The sequence below is a fragment of the Maylandia zebra genome, linkage group LG10, assembly GCF_041146795.1.
Source record: "Maylandia zebra isolate NMK-2024a linkage group LG10, Mzebra_GT3a, whole genome shotgun sequence".
NCBI classification, from domain to species: Eukaryota; Metazoa; Chordata; class Actinopteri; order Cichliformes; family Cichlidae; genus Maylandia; species Maylandia zebra.
The window spans coordinates 33,248,817-33,275,575 of record NC_135176.1 but is presented as its reverse complement, the minus strand read 5'-3'; the positions used below and the strand labels follow the sequence as shown (position 1 = coordinate 33,275,575).

Sequence of the window (26,759 nt, the reverse complement as noted above, 5' to 3'; positions counted from 1 at the left end):
TTTACAAGTTTCTCTTTGTTCACAGCCATTGAAATGTTGAAGAGGTTAACATGTGAGGAGCGGATCGAAATCGTGTTGATATCTGGTGAACGCAGTAACCGGGTCATTGCAGCAGATTTCAATGTAAGACACCCTACGAGACCACCCATCTCCCATGCTACAGTTAGCAAACTGCTTGCTAAGTTTGGTGAAACTGGTTCAGTGTTGGATTTGCCAAAAAGTGGAAGCAAGAAAATGTCTGTGAAGGTTCTCAGTCATCCAGGTCATCGTAGTCTAAGGAGCTTGGAAAGAAAAGCGTCTGGACTTCTTTAAGTTGCTTGAAGACGTTTCACCTCTCATCCGAGAAGCTTCTTCAGTTCTAAGGTCAAATGGTGGAGAGTCCCAGATATAAACCTAGTGGGAGTTTCCCCCCACAGAGGGACAAAAGGACCCCCTGATGATCCTCTACCTAATCACATGAGCCAAGGTGGGAAAAAACCCGAAACCCTGGCTGATTGAAAGAACTCTGTGAAAACAGGTGTGGGTCACAAACTCTGTGATCAAGGCATTCCTTTGTCCCCCTCCCCAGCCTCTCGAGGTTCTGGGGGGAGGCTGTAGTATTTTATCACAGGCACATCCCTTGTGAAGGTTTGTTTGATATTTGGTAAGCTTCCTGCCCTTTTTATGGTTTCACTGTGTTGTGTATGGTGAACCAATACAGGAATTGAACCATATATTGGGTGTGGGGGAGATTACCCCCTTTATGACCAAGGATGTTGTTAGAAACAGTTGTGATCAGGAGGTCACACAAACGCACCCCCATGACACACACACACACATTCTCACATACACACACGCACAAGTTCTTGCACATGCTTTTACACACACACACACACACACACACACACACACACACACACACACACACACACACAGTACCTTGTCTTTGTAACCAAGGGGGGTTTTACGAGGGGAGGTGCTTGTGCAAACTTGTGTAACTGTTTTTTCCAATAAAAGGCAGCAAGCAGAGCCCACAGCGTAGCACTCGCCGCATGTCACTGGAGAGTGGCATTAGTTGAACATCCCTTCGGTGGATATTAGCTACTCACAAACGACACCCTTACAAACTCCAGCTACTGCAGCATCTCAGCGAGGATGACCCAGATCGGCCACAGAATTTGCAGAATGAGCAAAACAAAAATTGGAACAGGACCCTCAGTTCACGCAGAAGATTTTGTTCAGTGATGAGGCAAACTTTTATGTGAATGGTGAAGTTAACAAACAAAACCACCGCTATTGGTCTGACACTAACCCACATTGGATGGATCCCTCCAAGACTGTTGGACCAACAAAAGTGATGGTTTGGTGTGGTATATGGGGTACAATGAAAGTGGGTCCATTCTTCATCAATGGAAACCTCAAGGCCACTGGATATTTGAAATTGCTACATGATGATGTGTTTCCCTCTTTCTGCACTGAAGCTGGCACGTTCCCTGAGTTTTTCCAGCAAGATGGTGCACCACCACATTATGGGTGCCAGGTCCGAGCATCCTAGATGAACAGTTTCCTGGAAAGTGGATTGGTCATTGTGGGCCAGTTGAATGGCCCCAAAGTCTCCCGATCTGACCCCCTTAGACTTTTATCTTTGGGGTCATCTGAAGGCAATTGTCTGTGGTGTGAAGATACGAGATGTGCAGCACCTGAAACTACAGATACTTGATGCCTGTGCTGGCATTTCTCCTGCGGTGTTGCTATCAGTGTGTGAAGAGTGGGAGAAGAGGGTTGCATTGACAATCCAACACAATGGGCAGCACATTGAACACATTTTATAAGTGGTCAGAAACTTGTAAATAACTCATGAAAGAATAAAGTTACGTTGAAACCAAGCACACCATTGTTTTTCTTGTGACATTACCAATAAGTTTGATGTGTCACATGACCCTCTTCCTGTTGAAAAAACAAAAGTTGTATCCAAGATGGCCGACTTCTAAATGGCCACCATGGTCACCGCCCATCTTGAGGCGTTTGCCCCCTCACATATACTAATGTGCCACAAACAGGACTTTAGTATCACCAACCATTCCCATGTTATTACGCTGTATCCATATAAGTGGCCCACCCTGTAGGTTGAATATTTCTTTGACGGCTTCACTCTCCTCTAGTTTTGCTCCTTTACTGTTTGTCCCAGTTTACGTTATAACTGCATCTTTGTATTTTGAATATTGTCTTTTTTAGTGTTTGCTTCCTGACTAATCTCAAAACAACTAAAGGAGGAAGCTTAACACACAGCAAGACTGAGATAAAGGATGGTAATGATATTTCATGGTGGAAAAGCCACGGTGGGCCGGCACCATGAGGAGACTCCATGGAAGCAGAGAGCTGGGAAAGAGTCACACAACAGAGCTGAGCTCACTGCCTCTGAGCCCCACGAGTGCTCGCCCTGCTTTCTGTCTGCACGAGGATCTGTGTCACTTTACTGCTGACTGTTGCTTTTCCTGTGACAGGAAATCAGACACAGGAGGATTTTGTAAACAGATTTACAGAACAAACAGTTAAATCAGAGCCTTTTTTATTCCAACATAAACATTCCACCATCCTCAACATCAGAGCCATTAGTTATGATTATGAGAATCTACTGCATTACAGCACTGACAACATGAATATAAACGTACAGTTCTTACACACAGGAAAAAAGATGACAAGAAAAATCAGAATAACCAGTTAGGAAAGAAGAAAGAAACAGCACACATTTCATGATTCGGAATATAAAACTGATTCAAGAGAGATTTACATTTTTTATTGAAACTCAAAATCTGCAGCCTGAACACTGGAACTCATCTTTACTTCTCCTTCGCTTCAATCTTCATGATCTTGTTTCCCTTTATTTCTACATCTGCTGAGAACGGCATTTTCTCCAGCAGTCTGTCCTCAAAGTCGCCCTCCAGTCTGACACCAAACGCTTTTGCCAGCAGGGATGAAGTCACCACAAAGGACTGCACCTCTCCGCTGCCGATCTGTGCATCCACCTCTGTTTCAGTCTTCTTGGTGTCTTTGATCCCAATGATCTCGATTGTGACGTTCTCGACTGTGGCACTTTGAACCTGCAAAACACCAGATTGACCGTAGAGATCAGGACATGTTGAACCAATAAAACTGAAGAACTTGTTATTTAAAAAAGTGAGCAATGATGATTTCATAGTGAGTCTCATCCTGCAGAAGAACTCCAAATCCACCATCTTGTCCTGCAGCAGACAGTCCTGGTTCTGCTCAGGTAACAGCACATGAACATGTTCTGGAGTCACCCTCCAGCTCACAGAGCAGAGCAAAGACTGATGTCACCAGCTGGAGTCCAAGATGGTGGAGATGAGTCTGTCAGACCACAGGGAGACCCTCACAGTGAACCACCTGATGGGGACACTTAGAACAGGTACGGCTGGATTAACTAGAGAGCAGAGACTCAACAACAGTGAGGAAATGTTCCAGTAGGAGGTCAAAGCTGACAGTCTCTGCTTTGAATCAATACCAAATATAAAACACATTTCAAACTGAAGCCAGAATCAGAAATTACCTTAAAAATTCTGGTGAGATCTGTTGAGTTCAGCGATACTGAATCATAGTAGTGACTCGTCTTTACATTGACCACCCTGACAGAGTCTCCAGGTGATTTTCCTCTGAGCTGTTTGATGTCTTCACCCCACAAAGTGATCCAGATGGAGCCTGTGCTGTCCTCAAGTTGGAACTCTCGCTTGTCTTTCTTTCTTCGTTTGTTCTTCAGTTTGACTGTTTCAACGGAGCCGATCTGAACAAACCAACAACATGACAACAACTCAGAGACCAACAACTCTCCTGTGCATGTTTATTTCTGCTGTGAAGTTTGGAATCACAAATTCAGCCTCAAGCTGCTGTTAGAGGAACTTTAGCTGTTGCCACTGTGATGGCTTCATTGCTCGGCGCCAGAGTTTGACTCATGTAATAACAAGAACCTCCATCTAGGCCTGGGCGATATAGAGTTTTTAAAAAATATCGATATATTTTTCTATGAGATATAAGATGTGACAATATCGTTTATATCGATATTGTCTATGTTACGTTATAAAAGAGGATTTCAAACTCCAGGCTGTCAGTCACGCAGTAGAAGTTGGGAACAGAGCAGCTGTGAAACCTTTGTTATTATGCTCAGCGTCTGTTAGTTTACAATTTGACTGCACAGTTGGGAGCTCTTTGTTATGCACAAAAACAACATTGTTTTATTTATGGAGCATTATTATTTAATAAATGCTGATAATTTATTTTTGAGTAATTTTTCATGTACATCTGCGCTGTATGTTAATAAAAGTGCCTGTGTGACATCTGGGACACAGCTGTGACTAAACTCTCTGTTTGTTCTTACTTTATGGCTTTAAAAAAAAGAAGATCGAGATATATCGTATATCGCCATCCAGCTAAAGAATATCGAGATATGAATTTTGGGTCATATCACCCAGTCCTACCTCCGTCCATTTCACTCAAAGACTATTAAAGGTTAGTTTAAAGGTTGATGTCATCAGAGTTTCACAGCCTTCAGCAGGACACTAAGCTAAACATGACGAGCGCCCTCACAGCTTCACTGCAGCAGATTCAGGTCACACTTACCTCTCTTACTGTTCCCTCAACACTCACTGATGTCTTCTCCGCTGATCCGATGGCCTGTCCGATGGAGCAAACTGGAGTCTGGGAATAAACGAACATCTGAGCTTCCATCTCCAGGTTCTCAGGAACATCAATAGCTGCTGTCTTTGATATGACGCTCTTTTTGGTCACTTTCATGACATTTTCGTCCATGATGATCTCTCTGAACAGGTAGCAGCTCTTCTCCTGGAAACGCTGATAGCGCTCTCTTCCATACACCATCACTTTAATGCTGCCTGTTTCAGTAGCCACTCCCAGGTAAAAGAAAAACTTCTTCTCCTTTTTTTTGGTTTCGTATGTACGCAGAACAGATTTCGCCACAACTTTGCCAACTATGACTTTGTTTCCAAGGTCACCGCTGATCTTTACATCATGGATGGATTTCCTCTGCAGGCAGATGGAGAGTCAGCTCGCAGTCAAAACTTACATCACAAAACAAGTCAGATGCTGTGATCATCCAATGAAAACTCAAAAATTCACTCACCCATGAAGGGATTTTTATCTCCTGAAAAGAAAGAGTTAAACAGTAAGTCACTCATAGACTGAATATTGTAAATGTTCAAGAAACTGTTTTCAGAAATGTGCAAACAGTTATGTGGGAATCAAATCCCTACCAGCCCACAGAGCTGATCTCTTTGGTGTAATTACTTCTATCATACAGAAAGCATAAATGTCCACAAGTTAATAAAATTATGTAAAACTTGGTGTAACGTGACATGCAGTATTACATTAACTTTGAAAAAAATCACAACTTCTACCTTGTCAGGCTGAGGGCTCTTCAGTCCATCTGTAAAACAAAGTAAAATGACAAAAGCACAAAGGTAAAGTGTAAAATGCATCCAGGACAGAAACAGCTGCGTGATGCTGCTAACAGAACGCCAGCTCTTTACAAGCACAGACAGCATGCTAATGCTAAGCTAGTCAAACACCCAGAGTCACGTCAAAGGTGAGCGTATGCAGACTCCAGTCCAGCAGCCAGAGCCGAACTTTAACAGGTAACAGTCAGGCTGCAGCCTGTTTGTACCGGTTCCTGTACCAGTAAAAGTAGAATGGGAGGCAGAGCCTTCAGTTTTCAGGCCCCTCTTCTGTGGAACCAGCTTCCAGTTTGGATTCAGGAGACAGACACTATCTCTACTTTCAAGATTAGGCTTCAAACTTTCCTTTTTGCTAAAGCATATAGTTAGGGCTGGACCAGGTGACCCTGAATCCTCCCTTAGTTATGCTGCAATAGACGTAGGCTGCCGGGGATTCCCATGATGCATTGAGTTTTTCCTTCACTCACTATGTGTCAATAGACCTCTCTGCATTTAACTATTAGTTTTTATTAATCTCTGGCCTCATGCACAGCGTGTTGTTTCTCAATCTCCCCCCTCAGCCAAACTGGTCTCAGCAGATGCCCTCCTTCCCACTATTGCCAACCACTTGCTCATAGAGTTTCATGTAATTGTTGGGGTTTTCTCTGTATTATTGTAGGGCCTTTACACTACAATATAAAGTCCTTTGATACAACTCATTGTGATTTGGTGCTGTATAAATAAACTGAATTGAAATGGATCTAAAAAATTGATACTGAGCATTTTAAACAAATGACATCACTGTGTGTTGGATAGTTAGCTCTTGAGATGGAAAGCAGCACTAAAATCCAGCAGCACTGTTTCCTCCAGCACTTACCAGTTTCAGCCTCTCGCTCTTCATCTGAACTTGAATCACTCACAATGTTGTTCTTCTTAAAGCCTGAACACACACAGCTCAACATCAGACTTACATCAAATAAAATATTTATTCTCATGATTGTGGCCACAGCTCAGTGGCTCTGCCACAGTTTCAGGGTGTGTTTGCCTACCAGCTTCAGCCGTTTTCTCTGCTGACTCCGATTCAGTTTCACTGCGTTTCCTCTTGTTTCCTGAAACAGAAATGAATCCAACTTGTGAGAGCATGTGTGTGTCAGGTTTTCACTGAAGAGTCAGTCAACATAAAGTCGGTTTCTTTCATACCTACACAGAGCAAACGTAAAAACACTAGCAGTGATTACTGTTCAGTCTGTTCACATGTAACTCTGCATCTGCAGCAGCTTTATAAATAATACATAATTTAAGCACTTTGGTAAGAATATCTTACCAACGAGTCATAATCTGCCTTCAGCAACTACAAGGAGAGAGGTTACACCCCGTATATATGGACTTCCAAAGATCCACAAAGAAGCGGTCCCACTCAGACCCACTGTTAACAGTATAAACTCTGTCACCTACAAAGTTTCCCAGCACCTTATCATCACTTTACTTCCATTTGTGAGAACACATCCCATCACATCAAAACCTCCAATAATTTCACCAATGAGATCCACAAACTTGCACTGGACCCAGATGAAACCACCGTGTCCTCTGATGTGGTCTCTCTCTTCACGACTACAACAAAACAGCTCCTTAGAAAACAGAATCAGTTTCAGCCCCGATCAGATTTCATGGTAACGTTCACACTCTGATAGGCATCTTCACTCACAGCCTTTTTCCACTAGTACCTACTTGGCTCGGCTCGGCACGCTAAGTTTTCCATTTTGCAGGTTATGGTACCAGGTACCTTTTAGTACCAACTCCGCCGCGGTTTCTAAACAATCCAAGGCCATCTGGAAAATGTGATGTCAACAGATTGCAAGCCACTGATTGGCTGGTCTGGTTGATGAGTCATTTGAAAATCAAAACTGTCATTTTTGAAAGCCAGCAACAAGGAAAACTGCTGCACAGGAACAACACTGTGGTCCCAGAGTCTGAGTGAGAGTGACATGACTCCAGCAGATCCCGGGAATAACATCGGACATCTCTGTCCAGAAGAGCGCAGTCCTGGGAACAGCTAAGATACTGCAGGACCCTCAAGCTCCCAGGCCTCTGGTAGAGGACCCGAGCTTGAAGGATAAACCGCCCACAGGGGCGAGAGGGAATTTTTTTATACATACATATAAATATTTAAAAAAAAAAAAAACTCTGCTTTTGCCACTGTGCGGTTTGGGATGAACTAGACAGGAGAGTGAAAACAACACAACCTACAAGTGTCGCACATTTATGAACTTCTGTAACAGATATGGGAGAAGATTTGATTTCTATTGTAGAAAGAAGCCACGGCTGTGTTCAGCTGTTATATCTGCCAAAGGCGGCTACTCTGATGAGTCAGAAGTTTAGAATAGATTTTATTCTATGAATTGATTCCACAATTTCTTTCTTTTTTGTGTCCCGTTTGGATCTTTAGCATCAGAATTGTTGTCTTAAGGCCAAGAAAGATGCCAAGCGGATTTATTTTACCAAGTGGATCATCATGGCCTTGCCATATTGGTCCATTTGATTGACCTTTATTATAATTATGAATTTATTTTATTTTCAGTTGCTACAAACGGGACAGACATGACTGTGGGAAAGAATGAAAGAAAGAGAGGGAGAGAAAGAAAACCAAAGGGGAGAAGAGATGGTGAGAAGGGGGGAAGAAAGAAAAAAAAAACACCTGGATCACCTGTATGGAGAAAAAAAAACAGAAGAGAAAGCAAACAACAAAGAGCAACATAATAAAAACGGCACCATCACAATAAACTAGCTAGCAGTAGATAACAGTAGATACTAAATAATAAACGATATTGTGCAGCACGCAAGATAGACAGCGCACAATGTGCTTTGAGGCAGCAGCCAAGAAAGCTGTAGTCCGCGTCTGTGAACACCCATGTGCACACCTGTGTGGATCAGCATGCTTGCATTCCAAAGGTTTCTCCATGTAACGATCCACGATTTCTTTTTAACTCCAATTGCTTTTTGTACTATGCTTTACTACTTTTGACCAGAATAACACAAAAAACTTCCACAAATGCTCGATCCACTCCTGCTAATTTGGAATTTGTTCAATTGCTGCTTTACAATGAATAGTTTGGTAGGACAAAGTAATAAAGACAATTATAATAAAACGTTAGATTCAAATTTGAATATATTTAAACATGATTTATTCTATTACACATGAGATTCTTTGGAAAACCTGTAGACACCTGACCAAAAAAAAAAAAGAAATATCAATGAGTGAACTCACCTTTTCCCCCCTCGTTTTCTTTGTTCTTCAGTTTTTCAACAAAGGGGCGCAGCTGGCCCTGGACTGCTTCATCCTTCCTTGGTATCCAGAGCATTGCTTCATCGATTATCTGGATAGACGTTTCCACTCCGTAGCACTCGATGATTGTCTGAGGAATGGTTTCTCTGCACTTGATAGTCTTCTTCTGTTTGGGGATATTCAGACATCCCAGCATCTTTTTGAGCTGTGACTTATCCAAATCCTCAATGATGAAGGTCAGTGCCTTTTTCCACTCTGACTCTGAAATTGATGACATCTGAGGCACAGAGAAAATAATAAGCAAAACATACTAATACTGTTGTATGTAGCATATTAAAGCCTCTAAAACCTTGTAAAAACATATAGACTAGCACAGAGCCTTTGTAGTCTATATTTTGGATGCTTCTTATTCCACTCTGTGTAGTGTGGATACATGTTGTATGTATATATCATGTGTACTATGGTACCTCAAAAACTCTGGAAAAAAAAAAGCATGATGAAGTCGATGTGAAACAGACAATGAATCTGCCGTTTCTGCCGGTCAAGCACCGTAACAAGTTTAGGAACAATGCTACAAATTAAAATAAATTTGTCATCAACTTGGAAATTTTCTAATTTGAATCTGGTGAGTTACACAAAGTGGAAGAGATTACAATGATTTCAAGACACACTATCCCTACTCAAAGTAATCTAGATTCCTGAACTGAACTTGAACAACATGAAGCATCTGAGCTGCAACTTAATCTACACGAACATTTTAAAACGAAAAGTAAAGATGCTTTCATGAGCTCATTTAAATCGATCAGCAGCATTAACTACTCAAGTAAAGTTAATTTATTTGGCTTCGTGCTGCGCACTGCCAACAGTCTTAAACTCAGGCTACGTCCACAATAATAAGTTTTCTTTAGAAAACGCATCTTTTCTCTCCGTTTTGGCCTCCCGTCCACACTGAGACGGCGTTTTCGCTCAAGGAAAACGCCGTGTTTTGAAAACGCTCTCAAAAACGCACACATTTGAAAATGGTGCTTTTGCGTTGCAGTGTGGACAGCGAAACCGGAGACTTTGTGAAAACGATGACACATTTTAGTCATGTGATGCAGTCATGTGACCAATTAAACTGAGATAGCGGAGGACATTATACAGCAGTTCTTTTGTTTGACAGCCCTGTTAAAGATGAATATCAGTCTGTACTGCTCCACAAAGCTTTTCTTCAAATTCTTTAACTCTCACTCGCTTTTGCAACTTTGTACTTTTGTACAAGCGCTACATACGCTTCATCATATGTCCTCGTCTTAGCCTTCGGGAGACTTTCGTTTCATTATCTACGTATCTCTCCGCCTTTTCATCACTATTAAATATTTTTCTTGAGGGTTTGTTTACTGCACTTCAGATCTCCTGCTCTGTCTGTGTGCATGCCCGGTGCAAAAAAACCCAAACCCTGCCACCTACTGTACTCTATGTGCAATTACACTTTATTCTAGAACAGGAAAAAAAGCCTGTTCCCAGGGGTCACACTATTTGAGAAGGACTGACTTAAACTGATAGTTTTAGTTCTGGTGTCCTTGTTTTCCTCTCAGTTATCGATTCTGTCACTATTTAGCTAACATAAAGTAATCTATTATTCTAAGTCTGCCACTCTAAAATCTTGCACTGCTCAGGATGTAGTGCTGCTCACTCCTGCCACTTCAAGATACATTTATTTATACATGTGTGTATTTATATAGATTTACTCTGTTAATACTGTTAATTACGGTGCTATACTGCTGAGTAACTGTCTCCTGCTCATCAAACACGTTATTGCAATGTTGACCGTGTGCTAACTTGCATATGACAAATAAAACAAAGAAAACTAAAACTAAGTCTGTTAGCAACAACCAGCCGACCCGATGACGTCACGCTTCGCTGACCGAAGATGGCGCGGAACATGTTTTAAACATTTTAACCACGTAAAAAACCCTCACTGCTGCTTTCATACTGCCCGGCAGGGGCAGAGCGTGGGGGTGGCTTACTGGGCTTAAGCCCGGATTGTTTTGTCAGAAGCCCGGGATCTTTTGGAGTGTAATTTTTTCATAGTTAGATGCCTGGCTGACAACTGTATAAAACAAAAAGTGCAAGCAATATTCGAAGCACACAGTGAACACTGTGGGAATTTACGACTGTGCGTGAATCCCCCCTGATATTGGTATGATCCGAACTCAGACACTAAGCGACTGAGCGAGGGGGCGGGGCAGCTGCTGCCTGTGAGTGCGCTGTTGGAGAAACGGAGCCAGGCAGACAGAGGAGAGCTTAAGTTTGACCAGGTACTTAGGGCTGCACGATTTTGCATAAAATGAGAATCACGATTTTTTGGCTTAGAATTGAGATCACGATTCTCTCACCATTTTCTTTTCCAGTATAAATATTTATTGCACTTATTAACTGCACATCAACTTCGTAACAGTTGAGACTGAACATAAAAACAATACATAAACATAAAAACAATAAATGTCTCACGTTTTGTTGTTGCCAAATGTTGTACTGCTTGAAATTCCGTCTCCACCGTTGCTCGACGCTGCGTGTACAGAGCAGGTAGTGCAACGATAGAAAAATAGTTGCGGGACGGCACTGTGTAGCGTTTGTCTAGGGTGTTGATCGTTTTCCTAAATCCCTCGTTTTGCACAGTGTTGATGGGAGCCATATCTTTGGTCAGGTGATAAGTGATAGCCTCCGTAATTTCTTTGTGCCTGCGGGAGGTCGACGGGTATAGGGAAGCGCTGTGTAAGGTTCCCGTTATTGATGTTTGGGTGGTTGACCGGGACGGATTTTCTCCTGTCACTTTCTCGTCATCCCTGACGTGCTCTCCGTTGGTTTTCCCTGCTAATTTTAGCATCACACGGCACAGCTTCTGTATCACATGGTATAAGGCTCCGCCCTTGTCATTTGTTGAGCAGGAAGAGTGAGCGCTTGTTTTCATGCAGATTACGTCCCGGACCAAAATGCGGTACAATCGTCGTTGTCTTTTTTTTTTTTTTTTTTTTTTTTTTTTAAATCGTTGTCATTTGGAAATGAGATCGCGATTTTCTAACGATTAATCGTGCAGCTCTACCAGGTACCAAAGCAAATCATTTGTACCGTACAAATAATGTAAATATGACGGTGAATCACGAAAGATTGATATCAAACTGATCACTTGACCCATGTTACGTTACTCGCTCTTCAAGTGAATCAACAAATGGCGAAATGAAAAGCCGAACAACAACAATGCTGTTTCTATAGAGAGTCTTAGGCTACGTTCACACTGCAGGTCTTGATGCTCAATTCCGATTTTTTGATCAAATCCGATTTTTTTGTCTGCTCGTTCACACTACAAATAAAATGCGACAGCAAACGCGCTCTAGTGTGAACGCTCAAAGCGGCGCATGCGCAAAAGAAGATGTCACACACAACGCGCTCTGTTTAGACCCAGAGCAACAGTATTGTTTGACTGATGGCCCTTAATATAAAGACTTCGGTCTTCATGTTTCCCAATTTTTGCTTTAAGTTATTTTGTTATTTACATAATAATGTAAATAACCTAATAATGATCCTTATTGCTGTTTTAGAGGAGCGCTGCTTCAAAGGATAGCTGCAGATTTCTGTCAGAATCTGCAGATTATACAGTACAAATAAAATGTTTACGTTGTCTTCCCAACAGTTTCACTGACATCTACACTGGATGGCCAGGAAGCGTTCGCGATGTCTTCTCTGGCGCTGATAATTGGCTTCAGTCTTGTGTCGGTGACGTAAAAGGCGGATTTAATGCGACTTGACCGTTCAAACAGCAGTCGCTTTCTAAAACATCGGATATGTATCGGATTCAGTACCACATACGAAAGTGACCCAGATCGGATTTGAAAATATCGGATTTGCGCCGTTCACACTGTCATAGCATGATCGGATATGGGTCGCATAGGGTCAAAAAATCGGATTTGATGCGCTTTCGCCTGCAGTGTGAACGTAGCCTTAGCTTACGTGTGTTTATTTCATATTCTCAGTTTTTACCCTCCCCGACTAAATCGGTTTCAGTTATGTACTGAAATATAAGAATGGACATTAGAGGCTTCTTTCAAAGAAAAAACTCAGGTAAATGTTATTTTATATATTATGCTTTGTATGTTGTTCAGTATATTTCTATGCAAAACAAGAGGGGTTTCAGTACACAGCAGGATATTCACATTTATAACCAGATATTTACACTTTAGGGAGAAAACAAAACATTTTTACTGCACAACATCAATTTAGAGTAAACTTTTGTTTTAGATAAATATTGAAATATATTTTGAATGAGTTAAATGTCAGAATAAAGAGAGACAGAGCTTCTATTTATCATCACTTTGATCAAATGTAGGAGTACATGTACACTAAGTTTATTGTTAATTAATAAGAAAACTGCAGACGATTCCATTCTGAGCTGAAGAAGCTTCTGATTGGTTCGTAGAGTCCATGTGAGTAAATTGGTGGCACAGCTGTGGATGCATATAAGACACCCCCAAAACACAGAGCCTGTTTCTGTGACATGGGAACATCAAGAGATGTCAACCAAAACAGCAGGAACAGAACTGTGGAGCTCCATAAGTGTGGCTCAGTTTGAATACAATTTGGTGCCATTTACAAGAAATACAGACAGTTTCTCTCTTTACTCTTAAAGTTAACAAATATGTTTTTATATTTATCTAAAAAATAAACATTTAGTCTGATTTGATGTTACAATTAAAAAGTGTTTTTATCTGAAGAGTAAATATCTGGTTTCAACTGTAGATTTGATGATTGTCAGCACAAAGAGGGAACAAGAGCAGGTGAGACACACCTGTTAGTCACATGGTTGTTTGCCAAAAGTATCACCGTATCACAGGTCCTCATGTATCTCGTACCTCGTGTTTCTTTTTAGGTTTGTTATTTTTCAAATTCTATATTCATTAAGTTCTGCAGGCTTGTTTGCACAACAAGGCTGAATAATTATATAAACTTTTCTCAATCTAAATATTGGACTTTGGTATTATTAAAAAACAAGTGTAGTGCAGGTCTATGATGATTTTTAGTGCTGCTATCATCTAGTTCTGATTCTGGTTCTGTCTTGGTTAAGTCCTCAGTAGTGCTGATTTTGAACTGTTGTAGTCCGGTTTTAATTCTGGATCAGTTCTGGGTCTGGTTGAATCGGGGTTTAGTCCTCGTGTCTTGATACAGCCCGACTTTGTTCTGCCTCGCTGCTTAATTGAAAAACTAGTTTAAGGTGTCCTGCACATGTGATATATATTTTTCCCTATATGAAGTCATTCTTTTTTGAACAAAACTCAAAACAGAGCCAATTAATCTTTCAGTCATTTCTAACCCCCCCCCCCCAAAAAAAAAAAAAAAAAAATCCCACATGCATACCACCCTTTAGGGTGTTTCAAATGTCTGGCTCCGCCTCTGGTTTCTATCGCAGATCAAATGAAGTAAGTTTTGTTGAACATGTTTTCTCTGTGTTCCAGTAACAGCATTAACACACAAACACATAAAACGTGTTCGCCTACAGAGAGTCTACACGGAGAGCATGCCGTCCGTCAGAGTCCGTGAAAACAGACACGGACACTCCGACCTGCTCCCGACGCGACGTGTTCAGGGTAACACGGTGATTTAGCGGGTAAAAAGCAACGACTGTAGAAAAAGAGACTTTCGCGAAAGCGAGCACTAACATAGCGTCGTCTCGTTCATTCTCCAGCAGTAAAACAATTAGAAAGTAGTGAAAGAAGGCTCACCTTTCTTTGTTTTCGTCCACAGCCTGTTTCCTGTTGCTGTCACTACTTCCCGGTCTCCGTACATTCGAGTTTGGCGGTATTTTCGCACCGGGGCGGAGTCAACGTCCGCGTGCCTGTCTTTTTAAAAAACTTAGTAATAATAATAATTGTAGTATTATTACCAGAGCTCTGCTTAGCAGTGATGTGCGATACCACTGATTTGCCATCCGATCCGATACCAAGTAAAATTCAGGGTGGTATCGGCGATACTGATCCGATACTCTGTGCAAAAACTTTTTTTTAACTGTATCTTTTATTGTATCTCAAATTATAGATTCATAATAATTACAGGACTTCAGATTACTTGTTCTTATCACTTAATAATGCAGAATTATCATACAGAAAACTGAAGTTGTGTGCCATTTGAACACGTTGCCTGCCTGCAGCACTAAAGGACTCCTCGAGAGACGTCTGTCTCGCCCCAGCAGCACCTGTCCCTCTCCTCGTCTTCAGTTCGCCTCAACATACGCTCATCATATTCTGTGATATGATTTACTCTGAGGTGTTTGACGAGGTAAATGGTGTTGCCAGAACACCTCGGTTTCTTGCCACATGTATCACAAACCGCATCTTGGCTGTTTGTGGAGGTAAAATACGTCCGCACATTACTCCATTTACACCCAGCCATTGTTGTGAGTGCGCACGACAAGGGGCTGCAACACATTCATACAGCTGTATTTCGCACATGACTATTAAAGGCAGAAGAGGAAGTAGTCCCTTCCAATGTAGACAATCCAAATGATATAGTTTCTTTCCACTGTGTTCCTGTTAATGATAAACTACAAATTTACCCTACATTACTAAATTATCGATATTTTAATATGAGAATCGATTCTAGAATATGAATGATTGGTATCGGAGGAATCGATATTTCAGTATCGATCCACACATCACTACTGCTTAGATTATTCAGTGTAGGAATACACCCAAAGTAAAGCAGCTGCCTTTCTATTACATGTTTATATGGACAGTGTGGATACTGCACTTCTCCACAGCCCGAACTCACCGTCTAACTTCTCTAATACTGGAAACTAGCTGTTATAAAACTCCAGCATTCACTTTAGTAAAAAGATGAAATTCAATTTTGGACTTTGGAATATTGATGACTCACATTCAGGTTTTATTAAAAAAAAACATGCACATAAAAAACCTCACAAGGCTCATTTTGGTTTACCCTGACGTTTTTGAAGAACAGACTTATTTTAGTTTCAGATGTTTACAGAGTAACAGTAGATATATTGTAGCACAACTTTATATTCCACACTCACTAACCCAACTTGGATTTGGTGGGTATTTAAAACCCAGGTTTAATATTTGTAGAGGAATTCATTGATGACATCCTTTTCCCCCATATTGGTTTTTAGTTGTGCACAATTTCGTTTCAACACACTGGACAGGTGACACCATTTTATTTTTAAAGGAAAGCTTAAATTCCTATCGCTATTAACACTAAGGTATCTTCTAAAACATCAAGTCTCCATCTTAGCATCAAAAAATGTGAACTAATGGCAACTAAAGATTGTTCTGAAGCAAATTCTGAAAATACTCCAGTAAAAAATATATAATTTAAACTAAAGATCAACACAGAAGAAGTTTCTTAAAAATGTTACTTTCATAATTAAAACCAAACCAAACAAAACGAACCCCATTTAAATCCATGAGGAACATTTTTCCACAGTAACTGAAATGAAGACGACTCCCTGTAGTTTTCCACTCACACACTTTATTGCAAACGATGTTCCAGCAAACACAGACCCACATCAGAGACACAGCACCGCCTCATGTCCTCCGATCTGTTCGAGCAGAGGACGCCCGAGCGACGCCTTCGTCTTTGTTCTTGTGACACGATAAAACCGCCTCAGCTGATGGTGGAGGCATCCTCGGGGCTCCGCCCCCCCGTTTCCTTGTTAATGTGATTAATGTGGCGAGCAGACGTGAGTGTTTCACACTTTTGGTCACTTTCATGTCCAACGGAAAGGAATGAAACAACAATTCACCCAACAACAACAACAACAACAACAACAAACACGTAAATACAAAATAAATAATCCAGGTGATACCTGACCCCGCCCCCTTTTTAATCTTAGCCAATCAGATTTTCCAGCGTTGAGATATAAATAAACTTTATGGACAGGAACCAGGTGCTCGAGGTCAAAGGTCAGGCCATCGCCGCAGGTCTTTATGTCACCATGTACTCCTGCCGCTTGTTGAGTCGGACCTGGCAGAGCGAGATGGCGCCCACCACCACGTAGACGGCAGCGGCGATGAAGCAGTTGATGCCGACCTGGTTGTAGAGACTGTAGATGTTCTGAGGGGGATTTTTACTGCGGGGAAAAAAAGGAGAAGACGAGTTTATCTGCTGTTTGTCATCGGTCAGACTGACCCTGCTTCCTCTGATTTGCCGTCGCATCTATGACGCGTCGCAGCGTCTCAAGCTCGGGTCGAACCGACCGAGCAGCTTTTAACCCCCAACTCACTCGTTATGGATGTCATCCTCGGTGAACGGGACGTCTTCGATCAGCACGGCTGACTTGGCACTGAAGAAGATTCCCAACATCGCCTGCAAGAGAGCAAGACACGGGGTCAACATGAGGCTCGGGGACCCGTCAGGGCCACAGCTACGAATCGAACCTCGTCACTGAGTTTAAATGTTTTCTGTTCACTGCTTCAACCGAGGATTTATTCTGATAAGAAAAGCAGGAAGTGATCTGCTAAATATTTTAACTGACAGACCTGAGACCTCAGAACCTTTAAACAGGGTTCGTACAGGTGCTTGAAATCCTTGTAAATGCTTGAATTTTAATATTGTCTTTTCAAGGTTTGAAAAGTGCTTGAATTTCAGATGTGGTGTTTAAAAATGCTTGAAAGTGTAACTGTAGTTATTTGTGGTGAATGAAATATCTGATTGAATAGTTTTCTTATCAGACAGAAATAAAATGAGTCGCAAAATGTGTTGATGCATCTCAGTCATCCAGGAAAGTTATAAACATTACTCTTACAAACAGGACATTTGCATAATGACTGAAACCAGCCCACTGAAGGAACAATGGGCTGGGAGGATATCCACTTACGAGGACATTATGGTGCTACTGTTTTATCAAAATTTTAAACGAATATCCTCATATGTGGCTCTCATTTTTCTTAGAAACAAAATTCAGGTAAAAAAATAAACAAATCTCGTGATTCTTTGTTTTTACATTCATCAGGTCCCAATTAGCCCAAATTTCAAAGAGAAATTAAAAATCCATGCCATGGAAGAGTTCGGGTCTTAGGAGGTCAAGGAGGGTGAAACCAGCAGAACTACATTCAGATCGGCCTACGTGGGCTCCGTCTATGTACCCGAGAAGTACTGGAATTCAGTGATTAGCCAGTCAGCGTTGAAATGCGTTGAGAGTTTTACCAACTTCGAATAAAATTAGCAGCAAGAAATTGCTCATAATAACATTATATTTAATCCAAATACAGAGTCCCCACTGGTAGTTCCTTAGCCTTCCAGGAAATAGTCGGTCCCTTCGTGATCTTACCAGCATGATGACGCCCCAGATGCTGATCACGATCCCGCACGCGGCCATCTTCGGCCCGCAGAACAGCAGCGACGGCATGTCCGCGTCCCTTTGATCGATCAAAAGATTATTATTATTATTACTATTATTATACTCTAAACTGAAAGAGGACCCATCGAAGAACGAAGCCTCTCGGTCAGCTGATCTCACCGCTCGGCTTTATTCGGCGAATGTCGCTACTGTTCGTAAGCCGCAGGCCAGCGACCAATGAAATATCCTGTGCCCATACACTCCGCCTTTTCCTGTCAAATTGGCCAATGGCGTTTAAGTTGCAAAGTCGCGCATCATTCTCTGTTTCCCGTTTGTCTTTGTTGTGATATTTATAATTTTTCTTTCTGAATATGTAATTCATAAATGACCAAATTAAATCGCAACTTCTCATCGGACGCGAGTCCCGCACAGCTTCGCGAGTTTAGGATCTTAAATCTTGGGAATCCCGCTAACGGAAGTCAGCTAGCTAAGATCATAGGAGCTAATTGTAGCTAACAGCTAGCTACCGTTTGTTTCAAAATAATATTTTTTTTCACCTGAGGCTCAGAAATGACGTCAGCCTCTGCTAAGGTAAGCTTTCACCTGCTTATGTTTTTTTTTCTTTTACGTAAGTGCAAAAATTGAGCTTAACAGCCAACTTGTAGAGAACCGGTCATGTAGCTGCACACATAACTCAATTTAATTCAGTTGCTGCATCATGAAGAAGAGCTTCATGAAATATACTTTAATATCTTTTCACCCCTAAATGATAAAAAGTAGAGGCAAATTCGGCACATACTGAACACTCAGAGCTTTTTTTTTATTTTTGCGCAGAAATCCAGTTGATTAGAAGCAGTGCGGTACTATCGCCTCACCATGACAGCAAGATGTGTTAAACGTGACGCTGTGTTGTTCTTATCAGAGACAAATGATGAACCAGAAACAGCTTTCAGATGCAGCCACACATCGCACTGACTGTACTGCAGAGAGAGTCCTGATAAATCAGCTCACTGTTTCAGCTCAGAGTAAATCTGCTTTGTGCTTCACTTTTTCCTCAGATTGTTTAGAAATGCAGTGAATGAGTGTATATGTATGTGGTGCACACCTGATCCAGGTTGTGATAGGTCTCCATGTTTACAGTGAGGGAAACACAGCTGGTGGTGTAGCACCTGAGTGTGCAGTTAAAGGTGGTGTGCAGCGTAGATCATGTCTACGGTCACCGTTTAAATCGGAGCATTGATGGCTGTGTTTCCTGCAGGTGGGCGAGATCTTCTCAGCAGCTGGCGCAGCTTTCACCAAGCTGGGAGAGCTGACCATGCAGCTCCACCCAGTGTCCGACTCCAGCCCTGCAGGGTGAGACAGACACACACAGAGGAAGTGGCTGCATTACTGACACAGTGTCAGTTGGTTGTGACCAAACACTACAGCTAACTGTAAACTATAAACTGAATGTGAGCCTCACACACATGCAGGGGGGATAAAACACAGCTGGAAACGAGCAGCGTGGTTTCACGTGTTTGGACGTGAGCGGTTTGTCGACATGTTTGAGTTTTTCTGTGAACTGATGCTGTGTTTGTGTCCTCAGGGCCAAGTGGACGGAGACAGAGATCGAGATGCTGCGATTGGCTGTGCGTCGGTTTGGAGACGACCTCAACAACATCAGCACGGTGATCAAAGAGCGCACAGTGTGAGTGTTAAAGGAGCAGTTTGCCTTTTATTAATGAAGACGTTTAGTTTTAGAATCGTTCAACAAAAACAGGAAACGAGAATCAGACGAGGTCGCCGGAGGAAACGTGACAACACGAAGGGAATCAAAAGTAAAGGAGGGCTCCGCTAACGCATGGAGGTCACTTCATGTTTGCTGTTTGTGTTAAATGGACGGAGGACATGAATGTAGGAAACACGAGTGAGACTCTTTGGTGTCGGGTTGTTGTTGTAGGACTGCAGACGCAAAACTCATAGATACGCCAATAAATGCTCATGTGACGCGTTTAAAGGCTTCACTGTTGAATATTTTCTGTTAAAAAATTTCAAGCGTTTCCTTTAAGGATGTAAAAGCAGAATGAACTTTGATTGGCTGACAGCCGCTCCTCTTCCTCTGCAGAGCTCAGATAAAGAGCACGGTGAAGAGGAAGCTGTATGAGGACAGCCGGGTGCCCATTTCCTCCGAGTCTCCCAAGAAGAGCGTCAAGAAAACTCCAGTCGCCATGACACCCACCCCGGCGCCCGCCGCGTCCGCCATCATCTCCGTGCCGACCTCGCAAGTCGTGGCTTCCACTGGAATGCAGAGCAGCCCCTCCCTGGCCCCGCCCATCAAGAAGCAAAAGACAGCAGGTGAGATCCGCTGCGTTTTTCTTTGATCTGTGTGATGTCACAGAGAGGGGACGATGATGGTTAGAAAGAGGGGGAGGAGCTAAAGCAGCTGGTTTTAGACAGGTTGAGCTGAGGCCCAGGAGCAGATAAAGAACCGTGCACCTCTGGACTTCCTGCCACTGTGTGCTGACCTTTAACCCCCGAGGCCTCAGACGCTCCGAGGTTCTCTCTGTTAATCCGAGCTGTCCTTCTGCCTGCAGACGTGACGCTCAGCGCTCTGAACGACTCGGACGTCAACAGTGACCTGGTGGACATCGAAGGCCTCGGAGATGGCTCGTCCAATAAGAAGCTGAACTTTGATCAAGGTCAGTGTGGCGCGGGTGTGAAGGGGTGGAGCTCCTGCAGACTCACGTCAGTTTGTCCATAAACTCCTCTTCTCTCCTCAGAGAGCCTCAACCTGGACTCCAGCCTCATCATGAACTCCAGTGACCTCCCCCTCCTGTCCCGCTGACCTCTGACCTCTCCAGAGCCGCCTCACTTTCTCACTTTGTTTTATTTTATTTTTTTCCTGATGAAGCTCGAGTCGGACTTTTCTTCTGTTGTAGTGACGCAGATATTTTTTTTATTTTCAGTCAGTTTTAGTTTCAGGTCAGTTTGTGAGCGTCGTTATCGTGAAGACGTTTGCCTGCAGATACTCATGTGCAGATTCACCTCTGACCTCTGAGCCTCCAAATTTGACCCCACCCCTGACTGCACCGCCCACCTGAATCTGCAGGACGTGGTGCCAGCGGCCAACCTCCACCTTCAGAGTAAACATGATTTGATGGTAGGAGGTTCAGCGCTCTCCTGGATGTGTGAACGCCCCTACACAGTGCGTGGCCCCTCCCACACCAGCATTATGAGTGCTGACCAGCATCATCACTACGACAACAAGCCGACCAAAAAGGCGGCCGTGATTTTTTTCATGATTGGCTCGTTTCAGTGTGAAGCACTGAGAGGGTCGACTCTGACCCCCCCACAAAGGCGACCACCGCTCTGAAGCTTCGGTTTGCTCTGAGCTGGCGTCCTGCTGAGCTCTGCTCATCGTGCTGACATCATCGCGCATTTACAACTTCCTGTTCAGAGGAGAGCGGCTGTCAGCTGGCTTTTTGATGAGGTGGTGTGGGTGGAGCTTCAAGGCTCAGAGGGGCTTGAAATGACTCGGCACATGGGGTCAGGTGACAGGAAGTCTCCTTCAGTCGCCTTAGGGTAGTGGATGGCAACCACGACGGTATCCGCAGCGAGCTTTGTGACCTCATCGCTGAGGGTCTGATGTAAAAGCAGTTTGAATTATGTTGAATAAACTTGACTCACAACTGTTTGACGTGTTTTTCTTCCTTTGCTTTGAGGCAAACTTTGGACAACAGACACAAATCTGAGGATACGAGTTTGTTTCGTAACCTGATGAGGACGGTTTGGGACAGGCTGAAGTTTAAACGTTTATAACTTGATTTTCAGACGCCTGATATTTACTAAAGTGTGTCGAAGCTGGAAGAAATCGAAGCTGATAAAATGAGTAAATCTGTTTTTAAAGCTTCATTTTGTGCGTCGCTCGAGCAGAGCAGAGGTTCTCTGAGCGATCGTCCCTCTGTGACGCTGCCACGTTGACACCAGAGTCTCGTAACAATGACGAGAACAAACTCGCCGATGTGAAGGTACAGACGTTCTTTTATTGGTATTTTTCATATACAATATAATATTTATATATATTTATAGTGTGTACATGAACAGTTTCCACTAAAGTCGTTCTTTTTCTCGTACAGCCGTGAGAACGTCTCGAGGGAATGAACACTTGAATATAGACTTTAATGTTTCAGTTGCATAAAAATACATCGTCTCATCCACGTAGACAAGTCCAAGTATTTACACGTGAACGTGTGACTGATGTGCTTTTAGTTCCCTTTGTCCTCAACAATAAAACTCTTAGCAGCCCTTTTGTTAAAGTCGTATCTCACTCTGGTCCTTCGCCGACTTTCATAATTTCAGAAAAATAAAAACAGGCTTTTCTCTTCATTACAAAGTTAAATATTTAATGTTGCTGATGAGCGTGAGTAAAAACTATGAAACCAGCTGAAGGTTGCTCTCGATGTTCATAGAGGCGGAGCCTGTTTACTGAAACACAGGTATCAGCCAGCTGTTACCATGTGACTGACAGGGAAGTCTTGGTCACATGATCACAGGCGACGCCTCTGCAGTCTGAAAACCCAGTAGGTAAGGCGTAGTTTGTGTGGGCCCTGAAGGTGGCGCTGTGGTGTCAGGCTGAGCCAAAACATTATTTCCCACACAGGATGTTTTGTTTTCTGGAACTCAGAGGACTCCATCCACTGATGGAGACTCAGATGAAGGTGAAGCCTGAGCTGCTGTCAAACTGAAGCTCTACAGTGTGATGGAGGCGGGGGAACTACGGGGCCCCCCCAGGGTCATTTCTGACGTTTGACTCTCGGCGCTCTGCCAGAGTGAAATACTCCTTCAATACTGAAAAACTTTCAGCAAATACCTCTGAGAACAGCGCTCACATCCTCGCCTCTGCATAAAAATCCGTCCGTGTCAGGATGTAACGGATAACAGCTTCATGTCCAACACGAAAACCTCCAATCACACGGGACACGTGCATCACATATAAAAATAAAAACATGATATTGGACTTCAGACACCTGCAGGACGAGAGTCTCGACAACGAAACACCAAAGACGTTTAAACCAGAGTCCGTCACATTTCTGTCCCGCTACATAACACCTCCTCTCACCAGAGCTACTGACAGCATGGGATGGCGCTTGTGCAAAGTTTATCTCACACACACACACACACACACACACACACACACACACACACACACAGGAAGTTGTCTTAAAGCTACGGTCTGTCTGAACAGCGACTAGAATTTGGCAGCGTGTCGTGACCTCTGAGGAAAGTCTGTCCTGCTTCAGACGCTTCAAACTGGAAATGAATCCTGATTCAGACAAACTGCATGAAAAACGCAGCAGAAGAATCAGTAAATGTCTGATTTACATCTTTTTTGACACGTTTTGCTTTTTTAAAAAGTTAAATAATAGTTTATTTTTTCCTTTTAGACCAGGGGTGGGCACCTCCAGGCCCCGAGGGCCGGTGTCCTGCAGGTTTCAGATCTCACACCTGAATCACATGATCAGTTCGTTACCAGGCCTCTGGAGAACTGCAGGAGCTAATTTAGTCATTTAAATCAGCTGTGCTGCTTCAAGGACACATCTAAAACCTGCAGGGACAGGGGCCCTCGAGGCCTGGAGGTGCCCACCCCTGTTTTAGACATTTTAGCAGGTGAAGACTTTGGTGTGGGCCTGCTCACGAACCCCGAGCCGCCATGTGACAGCGTCTGGAACAGGACAGACTCAGAGTCGTGACAATAAAGCAAGAACAGAAAAAGCAGCAGAACTGGACAGCATCCTTCCACGAGGTTATGTCATCAGTCTCTGAATGAAAGGACGATAAAATGGTCACACTGTGCAAAGTGGTGACGGCAAAATATAATCTGCCTCTAAAAAAAACTACAAAGCTTTTGTGTCTGCGTCGCCGATGGCGACCAACGCTCAGCGGGTCTTTCTCTTTAACTGGGAATAAAGACACTTCATCAAAGAGCTTATAGAGACTATTTACAAACATGTCTCACTGAACCTCAGGCCTGACCTTTGACCCGACCGCTGCTCCTCCCAAATGAAGACATGTTCAGGCACGATGAGTGATCGTAGGAAACTGTACAGCACTGTGCAAACGCTGGAAGCAGAACTGCAGCTCGTCCACATAAAGCATCGCCTCCGACCTCTGACCTCAGATTTGTGCTCACATCATCACAGGAACATCATTATATCCAGACCGGTGAACTGGTGCTTCCAGCAGGAATACCATATCACCTTTATTTATTGCTGTAATATTCTTACAGCACAAACCTGCTCACTGACATGCGGCGTGAACTTTGAACCATGCACCACATGGATAATACTTCACGGTAACACCACACGGCACATACATCCAAAACCACATCAAGTCAACTGATGTTGGTAACTGTTGCTTTGGTGTCAGTGAGCTTTCATGTAACTAAATGCTGCTAACGCTGAAGAACTGACCGGCCCCTCTCTTTATGGGGGCCTGTACCTGCACAGTCTAGCTTCCCCCGTCAAACGGCCTCAGGAAGCACTCAACACTCTAAACTCTCTGTAGGTCAGGTGTGGCTGATAAATCAGAGCAGACTCAAGCAAACTAACTTTAGTGGGTTGAGTCAAAGGAGCTTGCAAAGAAAAGCGTCTGGACTTCTTTAAGTTGCTTGAAAAGCAACTTAAAGAAGTCCAGACGCTTTTCTTTGCAAGCTCCTTTGACTACGATGACCTGGATGACTGAGAACCTTCACAGACATTTAGTGGGTTGAACGAGTTCAATCATAAATGTATATCAGAGGAGGAAGAGCACGGCTTCTTTCTGCAGGCCGAAGGAAGGTCAGCGCACACCAGCTGCTCAAAGTATTCACATATAGATACACTATTAACAAGAAACCACCTCTTTCCTCTTACTGGAGACCGGCTTAAAAACGGCCTCCAACTGAGATCTGACAAAACCAGAAGGATCCAGTCTCACCCATAACTGGAAGTTTTCATTAAAACACAAAAAGCCTTCGAAGGCTGAAGTGTTGTTCAGAGGCAGAGCTTCAGCCCACCTTCATGTGGTTTTGGGATCGGGAATGATCCTTGATTCGATGAAGGGCTGTGAGTCCAGATGATCATGAACACTCATGAATTCCTCTAAATAAACCTCATCATTTCTATGTCTTCCTTACAGAAAGATTTCTGAGATTTTACAAAAGCAACTTCAGGAAACAAAAGTTGTGCTGAAGTTTCCAAGTTTGATTCCGATCCCGTCGATTGAAGAGGAAATCAAATGTTCCTGAAGTGCCTCCAAAGACCGTCCGGACAGCGGTTTGCGTTTAAGTCCTGAATACAACTCAGGACCTCATTTGAACTATCTCAATAATAAACTACAGAGAAACAGGAAGTTGAACATGAACAGCATCAGCTGATTGGTCCGTTTGGACAGGAGCCTCCAGGTTTCATCCTTCCACGAGCCGAGATCCGTCTTCAACGCGTTTTTAAAGAAAGGAAGCAAAAGAATGGGACATCCTCTGGCTTTTCCTTTTTCTTCTTCAGTCCTAATTTCTGCTCCATGTTCACGTAAGGATTACCCACAAACCCCTTCACTCCAAGCTGCGCTTGTTCAACCCGATTACACAACCAGCGTGTCTTCAGTCCTACAAAGTTTCCCGAGTTTACTTCATGATGTCACGATGACACTGATGTCGAGTCCTCTCGGCACTGTTTGATGGCAGTGGGGTGGAGCCACAAAGTGACATGATTGTGGAGATGAATCTTCAATCAGCCAATGGGGACAGCTGGAAATCTACAGAGGCGGGGCTTACAGGGACACTGGTGGATGACTGGAACAGATCTACGATGTGATGAAGGTTGAAGTTCCTCCAGCTGCTGACGGGCGGTCTGTGCCCACTGTGACGGGTCGGGAGGTGAGCTGGTCTTTAGTGTCCAGGGTGCTGGTGGGAGGTGAAGGGAGTGAAGGCGGGTGGGGGCGAGAGAGACAGGGGGTGGGACTGAGGAATGGACCCTCCCACAGGAGGAGAGTCTGCCGCTGACTGTGAGACGCTGAGAAGAGAGGAGGAAGATCAGGTTTCACGTTTTAGGTTTTGAACACAATGCATCTCTCAGGTCATCCTCACCTAACTGTGTAGCTGCTGTGGTGGGTGGGGTCTGTCACCCCAGCAACAAAGAGCTTCTTTGGGGGTCCATCTGACTCCACCCCCCCTGAGGGATGAGTTTTCACAGATTTACACACTTTTGTTTCAAGACTGCAGAATAAGAATGATCCACAGTAAAATGTTGGTTACCTTTCCTCTTCAGCGGAGTCAACGCCGGCCACCTCACCGTGGTGCTGACCGCAGGTCTGCGGGGCAATCGACACATTCGTCAGCACAGTGGCGCAATGACTACACAATAAATCAGGCTTAGGCGTTAGACAAACCTGAACCTCCTGGTAGGACTCGGGGACGAGTTGGGCGTGACGCCGCTGTCGTGTGACGGAAACCACTGAAGAAAAAAAAGCTCCAGTTTAAATGAACTTCATTCACTGTTTGATCGGGTTTAGTTTCAGGGCTCCAAGTCAGGAGATTCAAACTACATTCGAAACTAAAGCTCTTTCTTATTGGTCTAAAAACTACAATACCCATGAGGCTCAGCAGGTTAGAAAAGAATAAAGCATCCTGACAGGAAGTGCAGTTGTAAACCATCAAAATAAGAGTGAGGCAGCATGAAAGCTGAAGTGGAGA

General features: G+C 43.3%; 4 protein-coding genes across 7 annotated transcripts in view; 1 reads left to right on the top strand and 3 right to left on the bottom strand.

Annotated features, from left to right (window-relative positions):
* Window positions 1–2,531: 2,531 nt before the first annotated feature.
* On the bottom strand, window positions 2,532–14,581 carry LOC101479067 (uncharacterized). The gene is made up of 9 exons (XM_076889474.1): window positions 14,481–14,581; window positions 8,707–9,001; window positions 6,491–6,550; window positions 6,319–6,381; window positions 5,406–5,434; window positions 5,132–5,152; window positions 4,612–5,034; window positions 3,548–3,778; window positions 2,532–3,080 (listed from the first exon to the last, which is right to left on the bottom strand). The coding sequence occupies exons 2-9, from the start codon at window positions 8,999–9,001 to the stop codon at window positions 2,820–2,822; spliced, it is 1,383 nt and encodes a 460-aa protein (XP_076745589.1). The 5' UTR covers window positions 14,481–14,581; the 3' UTR covers window positions 2,532–2,819.
* A 1,641-nt stretch (window positions 14,582–16,222) lies between these two features.
* rnasekb (ribonuclease, RNase K b) lies at window positions 16,223–18,273 on the bottom strand. Its single transcript, XM_076889473.1, has 3 exons — window positions 18,044–18,273; window positions 16,997–17,079; window positions 16,223–16,843 (listed from the first exon to the last, which is right to left on the bottom strand). Exons 1-3 carry the CDS (start codon window positions 18,119–18,121, stop codon window positions 16,699–16,701), a joined length of 306 nt encoding a protein of 101 aa, XP_076745588.1. The 5' UTR covers window positions 18,122–18,273; the 3' UTR covers window positions 16,223–16,698.
* Window positions 18,274–18,359: 86 nt separating this feature from the next.
* Window positions 18,360–21,725, top strand: bacc1 (BPTF associated chromatin complex component 1). Its single transcript, XM_076889472.1, has 6 exons — window positions 18,360–18,643; window positions 19,311–19,405; window positions 19,638–19,739; window positions 20,157–20,386; window positions 20,626–20,730; window positions 20,812–21,725. The coding sequence occupies exons 1-6, from the start codon at window positions 18,623–18,625 to the stop codon at window positions 20,874–20,876; spliced, it is 618 nt and encodes a 205-aa protein (XP_076745587.1). The 5' UTR covers window positions 18,360–18,622; the 3' UTR covers window positions 20,877–21,725.
* Window positions 21,726–22,054: 329 nt separating this feature from the next.
* The window catches only part of LOC101475361 (P2R1A-PPP2R2A-interacting phosphatase regulator 1), a 13,264-nt gene continuing 8,559 nt past the window's right edge, over window positions 22,055–26,759 (bottom strand). For all 4 annotated transcript variants that reach the window (XM_076889470.1, XM_076889471.1, XM_076889469.1 and 1 more), the window contains 4 exons: window positions 26,456–26,520; window positions 26,322–26,377; window positions 26,154–26,238; window positions 22,055–26,079 (listed from right to left, as the gene is read on the bottom strand). In XM_076889470.1, coding sequence (XP_076745585.1) covers window positions 25,956–26,079; window positions 26,154–26,238; window positions 26,322–26,377; window positions 26,456–26,520 — 330 coding nt within the window. In that variant the 3' untranslated portion in view covers window positions 22,055–25,955. The remainder of the gene's footprint in view (window positions 26,080–26,153; window positions 26,239–26,321; window positions 26,378–26,455; window positions 26,521–26,759) is intronic.